General features: G+C 39.1%; 1 protein-coding gene across 12 annotated transcripts in view; it reads left to right on the top strand.

The window, feature by feature from the left end:
• Positions 1–13,675, top strand: part of sei (seizure) — an 83,224-nt gene that overhangs the window by 15,411 nt on the left and 54,138 nt on the right. For all 12 annotated transcript variants that reach the window (XM_066297861.1, XM_066297860.1, XM_066297863.1 and 9 more), the window contains 3 exons: positions 698–931; positions 10,202–10,351; positions 13,455–13,587. In XM_066297861.1, coding sequence (XP_066153958.1) covers positions 698–931; positions 10,202–10,351; positions 13,455–13,587 — 517 coding nt within the window. The remainder of the gene's footprint in view (positions 1–697; positions 932–10,201; positions 10,352–13,454; positions 13,588–13,675) is intronic.

Below are 13,675 nucleotides of genomic sequence, written 5' to 3'. Positions count from 1 at the left end.
ATACTGAGCCGATCAAATTTTTGAAATATCTAACCCAAAAAAGCTAGCAAAATATACTTTTTGAAAGGTGGCAACCCTGCGACTAGACTTCAGGGTTACGACACCCATTGACAGGGATAAGGTTTTGGAACAAAAGAATGTTGCGGGGTTGCCATTTTTCGTTGTAGTAGCTTAGCATATGTCTATCCAGAAATGTGTTAACTGTAGCCCTGGACTGGATATTTTTGCTTCCAGATTCGGTGATCTCCCTCAGGGCACAGAGACGACTTAAAAACGTCGGGCTAAGACCTTCAAAATGTCTTTGAGATATCGAATGCTCCAAATCATATTCTTAAAGACACGTGAGAAATACCTCGACAGTTCTAGTGCTGGGGGCGTTATGAGAATTCACTTCTTATCAGCAACTTTTCTTTTCTCTAACGAAGATTAATCCCCCCAGAAATACCACGAACTGATGAAAACTGGAAATTTCGGATTATTCTATCATCGTATCATTGAGGGATTTTACCATTCGCAAACTGCCAATTAATTTTTTTATTTCAAAATTGCTCAATAACTTTTCCACAGTTTACTCTTGAATTTCCAGGCTAATTAGGCATCGATATCTCATATGACTGACCTCATTTCGAACTGAAAACACGTAACATCTTGGAAGTTTCCATAAACAGGTTCTAACAATTTTTTTTTCAATTTCCAGATCGTTCCTTCTTAGTAGCTAATTACTCCAGGCCTGGACAATGCAATATAATTTACTGCTCCGATGGATTTTGCCGCTTGGCCGGGTATTCCAGGGCAGAGGTGATGCAAAGATCAGCTTCCTGCTCTTTTCTTTGTGGTCCTCTCACCTCCCAACAAGCAGTCAATGGACTTCGAGAGGCCCTCCAGAAGGGAGTGGAGAAACACGCGGAGGTGCTCTACTATCGAAAAGATGGTAAGTCTAAATACTGTCGCTGCAACTATGAAACTGAACGAAAAAATCCTCAATCTAAGAGCATCTTGTTTTATATAGGGGGTTCGGTTCATCCGTGCACACCCAAAAGAGGGTTCTAGGTTAAATGATTTTGAACATATTTGGTCATATACGTTCAAAACGGCCACAACTATTGCGCAAAGTGTCACGCAGTTCGTTATTTCATAATTTTTCCAAATTTAACCAAATTCGCTACTTACATCCATATAAGTATCAATAAAAATTTAGTAGAACATTCGATTTGTAAATTATTTAGAATTTTTAAGAAATAATTTATTAAATATTTTGGATGGGGAGTCTTTAGAAGTAAAAGCGGCAAACATATTCCAAAACGATCGATAGACTGAATCGGACCGATATTATGGCCTGCCAGGTGTCCGGTTCTGACCCCACGCGACTTTCGTATCTGGGAGCGAATGAAGGAAATGGCACGCAATGAGGAAATTCATGATCGAGACCATCTCATCCAAAAATTAAAGGGGCACCAGAAGTAATGAAGGACGAAATGGGGCTAGGAGCAGCCGCTACAGAGATGCGACGAAGATACCGACGTTTTATCAGAAACGGCGATTCTCGTTTCGAGGGTGATCGTTAATCACAAATAAATCGTACACTTAATATACATGAAAATTTATTATTTATTAATTTTTTATTCAATTTGTTAGATCATCGTGCGAATTTTTCGAGATTTTTTTTTTTATTAAATACCTTATGCAACATTAAGTCTGCGAAATTCAATACATCATTGGAAAGAGCAATGGTCAAAGAAGGTTTTAAAGACATTTGGTCAACTCGTCCATTTGCATCTTTCTTTTTATTTGCTTGCAAATGCGAGGTTTGACATTCAACAAATTCATTTTTGTAATTTTCAAGGGCCCCAATTTTTTTCCTTATGTAAATCCCGTTACATGTTTGATTTCGATAAAAATATAAATCCAAGTTCATAGGGAAAAAAACAGTCACATCAAATGTCCCATCAAAATTTTTATTGTAACTTACATGGAAGTGAGCAACGATTTTGCACAATTCAGAAAAATGACCATATGTAGAAACGCGTAACACTCTGTATAATAGTATGTATGGGCGAACAGGTTCAAAATCATCTCACCTACTACCTTCTTTCTAATGTGTGTCGATGAGCCTAACACCCTGTATATTATGCAGAAGCTTAAAGACTGCTTTCGCAATATGGACGATCAAGTGGCTCATATATCGATTATGGCCTACAATCACTTTGGCATATTTACTAATGTCTATGTACTATGTTATTATTAAATTTGCAAACATAGTGATTCAGCCTTATTTGCTTTATTGATTGTTCCCTCTCGTGGCTTCTTCTGGACTGTTGCAGAAATATAGACAAAGAAATTAACATTTATTAACGCGAAGAGCGGTCTAATTGACCCTTATTATTTTTGCACTGAATAAATACCAGATAAAACCCTGGAAATCCATAAACAGGGCGATTGTTACTGTAGATAATGCAAATTTATTCAGGATTACATATGACTTTTTTTTCATTTTTAAAACGTCTTTTTTTAATTTTTAAAACGTCTTTTTTTCATTTTTAAAACGTCTTTTTTTTTCATTTTTAAAACGTCTTTTTTTCATTTTTAAAACGTCTTTTTTTTTCATTTTTAAAACGTCTTTTTTTTTTTTTATTGAGCCAAGATAAAAGTCCTCAAAACCGTATAGCAACAATCTGTAGAAAATATTAACGTTACAAATGTTAATGGTAATAAATACAACATAAATTTCAAATGTTTGAAATGTGAAATCAGATAAAGTTAATAAATCCCTAAAACTATTCGAAAACAAGCCTGCGAAATTACCGGAAAGTTTTAAATTGGTATTTGAGGCTAAACAAATGGGATACGCTAATTTGACACGATTCGATTAATTTTTTTACAAATTACATGTAAACAAGCAAATTCTGCTCAACGAAAAACATCTAAATATATTTATGGTTCCGTTCGACGAGCCGTAATGGAGGATTAGGTTTCCTTTCCAAGAAGCGAAGCGTTCCATTTCCTTTAAGGGAATTCTAAAATACTTCTTTCACACATTAAAGCGGCGATGCACATTTCTTAATCTCTTCCATTTCGAAAAACGCTAAAAATTTAGGAGACATTTTCCTAACCTGACTTAACAATATGTGCATGGTCCATCGCAACACTACATGTAATTCGGCCACTACTCTCTAGTCTAACCAGAAAACCACTTATCTCCTCGAGTCCCTAACTTTCGCAACGAACCGTTTACATCGGTAAATTGGGATTTTGTTATTTTTTAAAATTATCTCTTTCAAGCGAATTTCCTCGAACCCTACTTAACAATATTTCCAAGTTCCATCGCCGCACCACATACAACTCGAACGATGCCCTCTGCTGTCACACAAACCATCCATCTCCTCAAGTCGATCCCCTTCATAATTTAGCCAAGCCCCAAGGCGTACCGGGCTCTCATCAATTTTTCTCTTCTGGCAACGTGCCAAACATCCGTGACGTAATAGCGAATGACCGTGTGACGTCACGCGTGCCGGGCCATGATGCTTCTTATCCCGTGGGAGGCGTACAGAGAGCTGGCGACGTGGCGGCGTATACGCAGATGGCAGCTGAGGAAGTCGAATTTGTTTGCACGTGGGCAAGCTGTTTGAAAGGTCGGAAAAGAAAATCTCTGTTTCGAGAAAAGTGTTGAAACAGACTTTATAAACTTATGCGGAGGATGGCGACTGTTTAAAACTCAGTAAATCTGAAACGTCGAACATTTCGCCTGTAGCTAATGAGATGGGGCATGCCTCCAGAGCAGTTTGGAATAGTGCACATATCCGAGCTCCATTTTAATACGTCTATAATGACCGTCAATTTGTGGTTCGAGTGGTCAACCCCAAGGGCCGAATTATCAACGATTTGTTCTATAAATAATTTCCTTTTTACGGTAGAATTGTTAATGTGCTGTTAACCTTGATATCAAGGCGGTTTCCCCAGAAACGCTCTGGCGAGTATCTAGGTCTGCTTCCCGTTTCTATGGAAATTAGCCTGCAGTCAAAGTTAACAGGACGTCGATGATTCGGCCTTGAGGCTCGGTTAAAAAAACGATACCAAAGAGGAATCGAATGCAATTTCTAGACTCAAATGAAAATTTTCAAAATGGTTTCTTAACACCCGTGTCTGTCTCTTTAGCCGGAACGTGCTTTAACGATCGAGGCATTGAGGTATCTGAGGCAATGTGAGGTGTTGAGATATTTTCTCATAAGGTCTTCAAGGTAATTATTTTCTGGCACGACAATATTTGAGATTTGAATGGGTAAAACCTTTTTTTCGTGCAATAAATTTCCTGTTAATTTAGACTGTCATATCATGGGATTTATGGTGTTAGATTAAGTGAATGCCATAAAACGAAAACGAGGTCCTACGTCTGAATTACAAGACACTATCACATCTGTAGTGTTTGTATAGGCTTAAGGCCTTCACATTATCAGCATTAGGAAAATTCTACAATTTATGATTTTTGGATATTGACATTAAGTAGGGGCCTGCCCCACCCAATCGAACTCCTCCAATAAAACTTCCGAGGACCAGAGTGTTCATTAAAGTCCCTTTTTCAGATAAATTCCTATTGGCAAAAGTTGATCATCCATTACAAGCTAATTATACAATATCAGTTCGTCTGGAGCCGTGTTAAAATTAGCAACATTGCTCTCTTCATAACTGTCTACATTCGGAAACTCCTAATAGTCATGTTTGTTAACCATAAAAGCTTAACATGAAGTAACAAATAATCAATTTCAAGGATCTAAAGGTGAAATTATTCCACTGCAATGCGAATTGGGAATGATTTACAAATTCAGGATCAAGATTAGTTATCGTGAGTTCAATAATGATTGGTTAATTCACGGGTCCGTGGTGAAGCCGAAGATTTGACTATGCCTGGAAATGTGAGTTTCAGATTAGATCGGTTGAACTGATACGAGGTTAGATAATTTTTGGTTCGACATGTCTTCGATAACAAACATGTTTTTCCTTCATTCAGCGAAATGCTGCCGTGAAGTGGCTCAAATTTATTTGGGAAATTTGCCTTTGATTTGTGTTTTTATAAGTGTTCAGTGACGTAAGCAGGTATTTACGTAACTTGTATATCAATGCTCTCGTTCCAGGGCATGGATTGTAATTTAGGTGAACTTATTTTAGCAGGAGGTCACAAGGTCACGACGAGCATTTCAGATTACAATCTTGTCCCTAGTAGAAATTTTATGGACCGGAAGAACAGTGGCTTGTTTGATATGCAAATTCCTATGGTGATATATTTTTCATCCAGCCATCGTTTGGCATTCAAGAGATATAAAGGGGGAAATATTTTGAAATGATTTACGAGTCTCTGACCTTACAGATTTACTTTTTTTTCACAAAAACTTCAACAACGTCAATCGACAACTCGTCAGGAGGGCTACTATCTCCCGGACTAAAGATCAATTTAAGGTTTTTTTGCCGACACCAGGATGCACTTCCTGCCAGTTACTTCTATCAATTATCATTTTGTTCATCACTCTTATTTGTGCTTTTGCTCCTTTCCTTTTCATTCGCGTTATTGTCGCCCTCGTCTTTCCCGCCCATGTACTGAAAACGGCTGCTTCTTGAGCAATATACGAGGACAGTACCAGAAGTACCCGACCTGGTATTTCGATGGCGATATTTTTTAAAATTTGCCAGGACCTCACCTTAAAAAGTCTGCGTCTAAAATCCGAGGGTGCTACGTTGATTTGTGTTTGCTTCGGAGCCGGTTTTACTGAACACCTTTAGAGATTCCGTGAACATGGAAAAAATTGATAATCGAAGTGGTTCAATGCTTCCATTCGGAAGGTCCTAGTCCATCCAACATCAAAGCGGAGGTAGATTCTACTCTGGAGAATCTGATTCTTCGTTAACAATCGTGAAATGTTGGGTAGCAGAGCTGCAACGCCGTCGTGCAAGTTGTCCGTTCCGCAGTAGCGGGCCCAATGACACTCGAGAGCTAAAATTTCTTTATGTCGTGGTGAAAATCCACAAAGCTGTGATGGAAGACCGTCGGTTGAACTATCGCCAGTTGCCGGACATGATACGCATTGCAACAAGTACTGGACATCGCATTTTGACCGAACAAATAGATATGCGAAAGATGAACAACGACAGCGCCATGAGGACGATTCAAGAGAGGATTTGGCCAGACAAAGCCGAGTTTTTGCGTTGATCCATAATCATGGACGAATCGCGGGTCCATCGTTTTACAACTGAGACGAAAAAGCGTTCAAAACGATGGACTCAAAGGGCAAAAACTGGCATCAAAGAGGGCGAAAATCGTTTCATCTGCTGTAAAGGTGATGGTGTCAGTTTTTTGGGGATGAACGCGGGATAATTTTTATTGACTTTTCCCTAAAGGAGTAATATACGGAGAATATTATAGAAATTTATCGCAGCGCCTGAGCGAAGAAATTAGGGAAAAGCGACCGTATTTGCTGAGGAAGAAAATTTTGTTTCATCAAGAAAACGCACCAGTCCACATTTTCGTCATCGCGATGGCCGAAATCAACCAATTTAGTTTCGGAACTTTTTCCCATCCATCCTACTTTCCAGATTTAACCCCCTCAGATTATTCCCTATTTACGAACTTGAGAAAATAGCTAGGTGGAAAGGGATTTGCCGATATTGAAGAGGTGGGGTTCGAGGTAGACGCCCTTTTTACACCATTCAAAGCTCCTTACTATAAACAAGGGATACTTAGGAACCATGCAACATCGCTGGGGAAACTGCGTTCATTTCAAAGAAGACTATGTCGAGAAATAATGTATTTTCCAGGTTTTTAGGTCGGGTACGTAGGTACTTCTGGAACTATCCTAGTACTATGCTTGAACACGTCGAACTTTTTCAATTTTTCGCAGCGTGCAGTAAGAAGTATGTAATTACGTAATAAATGATGGCGTAGCTCTGTTCGCTCTTTTAAAGGAAGCAAGACAAGCTTATCGTTTAGTGAGTCATAATGGGAGCTGTTAAGTTTTATTTCTTTACACATTCTCAGTTTAATATCACACACGTAATAAACGGCGAGTAGCCAGTTCTCCTTTGGTCTGAACGAAGCGTGATGTCTAGAGTTTCGAGGACGGCAAATTGGGCGTGATGAGAAAACGCATAGCAAAGCCAGAGTTTCTATTTCGGTTTTTAGTTCTTTACATAAAAGATAAAAAAAAAATAATAATAATGGTTTCCTTCCCCTTGTTCTTGTGCTGCATTGTCTAATGCCTAGTCCATTGGGGAAACACTGAATGGAATCAAAGAATTTTGTTGGGTCCCGTCAAAATTGATATTTTTGAAGAATTATCTCTATGACGATCTCGGAGAGGAGACCTGTTCTCATTCGTAATGAAATGAGGTTTTTATCTGCTAGCGAAGGGAAACCGTGAACATACCCATTTTACGACGGTGCAGGCCAAGCCTGGCATTTTATCCGGTCTCATCTTGAAAACATCTCGCTGAAAAAGTTACCCGGTTATTCCAGTTTCTTTTCTCGAGCAGGTCATGTCACCACATGCCATGCAAAGACGCATTTCAGGTCGCGTTCAATGTGTTAAATTGCCAAATTTCCAGTGAAGTCTCCCGAGCCCCAATCAAATTCCAGTCCTTTAACCCGTATTCAAATTATACCCTCTTAAGCCTTAAATATCTTAGAGTATCATCAACCGCTTCACACGAATTAGGCTGAATTGGCTTCCGGAATTCTGGCCCCCGGAGGCAGGCTGCTACATTTTTATGGATAATTCCAGGTGCCTATAATTTGCCATGGAACGAAATTAGGCTAAAAAGGCTCGCCTTTTGAGGGTTAAGTTCCCGATCGATAGAATAGCGTAGAGGTAACGGTTTTATCGGTCTGATATGGAAAACACGCCGCCTTCCAGATTAAGAATATTATCGGCCCCTATTAAGAAAACTCCCTTAGTATGGACACAACTGGCGAATTTTGCGGACATAAGTGTTGTACCGGCGCGATTACTCATCATTGTCCATGAGGCGTTCGGCCTCGTAGATTCGCTTCCACTTATACGTATAATGAAGTTCAGTCCTCCCGAGTGGCACATCTTGAATTATCATTCATTACGCAGCTGAAAGTTGGTGATGAAGAAGTGAGTTTTTGTAAGTAACTTTTATTTTAATGTATAACTAGAAATAGATTTTAAAGCTTCGATTTGACGGTTGCTGTGTGTCGGAAAAGCAGACATTTTCATAAAAATATTAAATATGTGCTCAGGTGGTTGTGAAAAATCGAGCTTTTGCGGGTAATAGTTTCGGGCAGGAACACGAAATGGTCGGTGGCCTTTTCCTTTGGAAATGGAGATTTGATATAAATAGAAATTAATTTTTTCTCTCGGCTTTTTGATTAGTAAGCGAACGATTGCATCGTGTCTATCATTAATAGGTTCTCGCGCAACTCTATCGAAAAAACCCCATAAATGCCAAAGGAGTTGGGATTTCTTTTTGGTCTAAATCAATTGAGATGTCCTTCACCTTTCTACTGGCGCTACGTAAATTTTGCTCAAGTTACTGCTCTATGCCTGCAAAAGCATGTGTGTAGACGAAAGCTCAATTCAAGTGTAAGTAAGATCAATGAGAATTTCCTTTTTCGAGCGTCACCCTAGGCGCAGTTGTCCTCTTACGAGGGTACCCCGAAAGTGTCCGACGTCAAAGAAAAAATACTACTTTATTTCTTGACCTCCCCTTCGAGACCGGTACTTTTTTCTAAGCAACGTTCCCTCAGTAGTAAGAGCAATGCTTCAATACGGGCACCACCCTCGGACTCAACCTCGTCGTTATTGGCAAATCTCTTTCCGCCGAGCAGTTTTTTCAAATTTGGAAATCGAGGATAATCCGAGGGGGCTAAATCTGGCGAGTAGGGTGGGCGCGGAGAAAGTTCAAAGCGAAGCTTTTACACTAGCGAGGGACTGTTGATGTTGCATGGACTAAGACCTTTCAAATGGAAGTATTGAGTCGGGCGTCGGCGACCAATTTTTTCCAAATGTGCAAAAACGGCTCCAGAACAAGCAGAAACCCGCGTAGCACTGTCAAAATGGAGGCGTAGACTTGTTGAGGTTAGGTCTTTGTAATTCAGGCAAACATCTAACGAACAAACCGCCATCTGCGGGTCGGGTCGGGAAACTTCGAGAGGATCCTCGTTCTTCTCACGAACCTCCCACGACCGCTCCAACGGCCCCAATGTAATTTTTAGTACGCTTATGTTCCATTTGTTTTATCATTTAATTCGTGACTTCTCATTAGGTAATATCGAGTTTTAGCTCAAAATCTACGTGAATTACGAGTCGACCTGGAATGTCCTAGTGCACCGACGTCTTCTAATTGAATCATGGCATTTCCGTCAAATGTGACCTAAAAAAGTATTTAAAACAATAATAACGCTCCAAATTGCATTAGCATATCCGTGAAAACTAAATAAACAATTTGCAAAATTCGATTATGAACAGGCTTATACTCAAATACACACCCTTGACAATATTTATACGTTTATACAAAATATGAAATCCGCAGTGGGAGCTGACAATATTTTCTCTTGCAGCCGTAAGTCAATAAAATTTGTTTGTTTAATATTGTAAGCGCCGAGTGGTTGATGCATTGTTTATTTTATTTGAGGATTTTATTGCCTCATAATAAAATTGCTATTACACATTACAACACGTGTGGAAATTGCTTTTTTCCCGGCACATCGAAATAGAACTGAAAAGTTGTTTGGTCATTTCTGTCGCTCCGTACAAAATTTTTTTTACAGTTTCCCTCGGAATTTCGTTGAAACCTCTCGGAAAAATATTTTTAAATGAAAACGAACTATCTGTTTGGCCGCCCGAATCGAACCGTATTTATACGATTCGCTTTGGTTGGACATGGGCTACGTAATCGTTGTCCGAAACGTCTTCCCCCGGTCATAAACCATCCGGTATCAATTGACGTCGAGCGGTCCCCTTTACATTCATCGCAAGCCCGTAAGCCGAGCTTAAGTTTGAGCGGGATTTACATTGACGCGTCTGCATGCAAGGGTGTCAATTTGAGCTCGGCTGCGAATTCGTTGAAGTCCACGCAAATGGCCCTTGATACTATTAACCAAACGAAATTCGTTCTAGTAAATCTCCAACATCCTGTATAGGCTCAACAGTAAATTACGATAACCTAATAATCTAATGGTGGAATTTAATTTCAGGTTCAAAGTTCCTATGTTCGGAAGTTATAGCCCCGATTCGAAGCGAGGTGGATGACATATCGTTAATCATTATAAATTTTGAGGACCTTACGACGGCGCCTGCGCCGTCACTTGAGAGTAGTCCAGTGAGGAAAAATAGACTGAGCAAATGTAAGTTGTATGTAGTTACACATCAGAGGTGTGAGTCTGTGACCTGTCACGGGTCTTCACCGCTGTGCATCGTCGTAACTTGTCAAATTTGTTTTTGTTGAATTTTCTCACTTTTCTTTTTTTAGTTTTTAATGACTTTTTTAATCGTCAAAGTAACAATATACATCGCTAACTAACTTAAAATAATTCCGTCCTTCAAGCATGGGAAAGTGCCCATTTCCATCTTTAAGTAAAATTAATTGACAGGGCTGGAAGGCACAGATTCAATTTGCGGCCTCACCAACACAGGACTGTATTGCGTGACTTTTAAAAGTTAAGGAATGTTTAATTGTGTTTTGTTGCAAGAACTGTGCAGTTTCTTCACAGACGGTTTGTTAATGTAGATGTATTTACTACCTTTCTACTCCACATTAGTGCGTAAAAACATCCCCAATATACATTAATATTGTAAACAAACGAAACACGGTGTTATCACTCTATCAATAGTGAACGTACTTCCTCCAGTCTCCTAAATTAGTGAGTCTAAAACTCGTGATTCTATTTTGTCACAGACCGCAACACCAAGTCAGTTTAGGTTAATTCGACTTCAAAGTAAATCAAAGACGCTTCAACTTTCCCAAATTTTCAAGGTTTCTGCTACTTCGAAGTAACGTTGATTAATTATTGAAAAAACAAAAAGTCGTATGAGCTTTCAGAAGCCTGAAGGAGTTCGTTGAACGTTCGGGACGATTTCGGAACAAGATGTCCGGATGGACTTTCACAGTCAAAGAATCCAACATAAATTGTTAAGTTACATTTCAGCGATGGTCCCGACTTAAAGGACTATTGAACTTCGAGCAACTTCTCCGCGTTCCAATTAATTCTTGAACAATCGTAGAGTTTCTGGAAAGTGTTGAAAATCACAATTCGTGCAAACCTCAGGAGGAGTGAGGCCTCCCACATCTTGGATGTGTCTGTACGCAATGAACCGCACGTTAGCTGTTGGAAAACTCATGCGATTTCCCGAAATCTCGACGAATTCTCGAAAAACCCTGGTTTTTCTGGAAGTTCTTAGAGACGCAAAGGAATTCGTCAAATGTCAAAAGTTCAAAAATAACAGGAAGTCTTCAAATTCAAATCTTCTATGCATGTACTCGCAAATTCTATGTTCCTTCCAGGAAATATCCTGCAAACGCCCTTTCCAGATACTTCTACAAGATTTATTGTGTTGTTCGCCAATGGAAAGTTTACATTTCAAGATTTTCTAAGAGTGATGATTTAAATATTTTTTATTCTCATTTAATAAATCCTAACATGTGAGTATATAAAGAAATTACAAGGTTCTGGGGGTCATCGAGATCCTCCAGGAGCTTTCAGGTTTTAACTCAAGAATCCCGCATCTCCTCCTCCAAGTTTTCAAATATTTCGCGTCTTTCTTTGCTTCTCTATCTATCTACAAATTTGCAGAGTTTCAGACTCATTTCCAATCAGTTTGTCATTTTCTTATAGCACAAAATCCTTATGCACTTCAGTCTTCCGTACTGCGAGATATGTCTCTGATTGAATTTAAGAGAATCCGTTGTGATCCCGAACGTTCGAGTTAGCTCAAGTTAGTACTAATTAGAGTTACTCAATATATCGAGTAGTTAACGGCTGCTATTTTGAATCATAAATTAGCGCCACAACTGGAAACTAACCTGAAATAACCTGAACCAGTTTTAAACATTTCATTGATCAGTTTGTGACTGCATTATCAGCCTAAGCAAATAGTGATAAGATTACTTTTTGCGATTGATCTGCGAAACCACGACAGTTGCCATTACTTTATATATAGGGTGTCCCTGAAACGACTGCATAAACTTGACTAAAAATTCTTTAACTGGAAATGAAGGGTTTTAGGCAAACTTACCTATATCCAACGTTGCTCCGTTTCGCCCTTGCAGAGCTCCAAAGTTCTTAAATTAATATGGCTTATTCGAAATAATTGCTTAAAATTTTTATCAATAATTTTGAAGTAAGACTTACTATATAAATTATGCCATAAGCGGGAGCTTTGTGTAATGCGTGGGAATATTAAAAATTGCTCTTCATTCGTAAATAAAAGTTTGTACTTTTGTGATACTCTGTAGGAGTTTCTTCTCTGCCACTAGCTAACTTTATTCGAAACTTCTCTGTCTCTTGTGAAATTTTCTCCAGGCATACAGTTTCTCGGCAAAGAAAATATTTACAATACCTCGCACTTCACCGTTGTTGCTAAGTTGGGACGGAAACATTGAAAAAGTTTTAATTCTAAATAACTGCCCAGTTAGTTTAACCCTTATGACAACTGTTCAAAAGCTTGCCCCACTCCCTGAATACGTGAATAAATTCATAAAAAAAAAAATCAATCCGTACTTTGGGCATCGCATCGAGCTTTTTTCCACATTGCTTTCACACCAATGGCGAATTGTAAGGTATCGTAAATAATTTTTTTGTAGGCAAACCGTGTATCTGATGAAAATTTTACAAGAGACAAAAATTATTCAAAATAAAGTCAGCTAGTGCCAGAGACGAGTTTGAGGTCATATACAAGGTGTAACAAAAGTACAAACCTCTATTTATGCTGCCGCGCATCATTTTCAACATTTCCACGCATTAAAAGAATATTCCGCTCGTGTCGAAACATGAGAGTTTGATGTGGTCCCTCTTAGTTCCAAAATTCGAAAATATCGATAAATGCGTTTGGCAATTATTTCGAAAAAATCATATATTATTTTGAGAACTGTGACGCCCTGTAGCGGCAAACGAGGTGACATTGGATATGCCTAACTTTGTCTGAAACGCCTGAGTTTGCGGTAAGGAATTTTTGCTCCAGCATCGTCCAGTTATTTCAGGGATGCCCTGTACCGTAAGTGAATAATATTTATCAGCTGCTAAGCTATTATGGAAAATTAAGTGAAAATAACTTTGAAGTCACTGGCGTCAGGTCTAAGCAACTAAAATAGGTGACAAAGTCTCAAGTTGTCCGTGTAGTCTTGTCCATTGAAATGCTTTTTTAAACCATTAAGCATTCCTTTACACTTTTATCTAAACGGCATACCTTACTTAGCGACAATTACAATAATTCTAACTAACACTTTTGAAGTCGACAGAGCCCGGGCTTCGTTTCGACAGAGTCTGCGCCTCGGAAGAGGTCGTGCTCTACGACTGGGAGGATATCTCACCCCTCCGAGTGACGTCACCGCCGCCGAAGAGGAGGAGGACACATTGGAGCAATGGTCAGTGTTAATTGGTTTCAATTAAATTTGCAAATGTCAGCTGCATGCGAAACAAAGAACAATTGGTAGAATTTTGAGTTCTCTGTCC

The sequence above is a fragment of the Euwallacea fornicatus genome, chromosome 29, assembly GCF_040115645.1.
Source record: "Euwallacea fornicatus isolate EFF26 chromosome 29, ASM4011564v1, whole genome shotgun sequence".
Lineage (NCBI taxonomy): Eukaryota > Metazoa > Arthropoda > Insecta > Coleoptera > Curculionidae > Euwallacea > Euwallacea fornicatus.
Note: the sequence above shows the minus strand (reverse complement) of the source record. Positions and strands in the feature narration are given on the sequence as shown.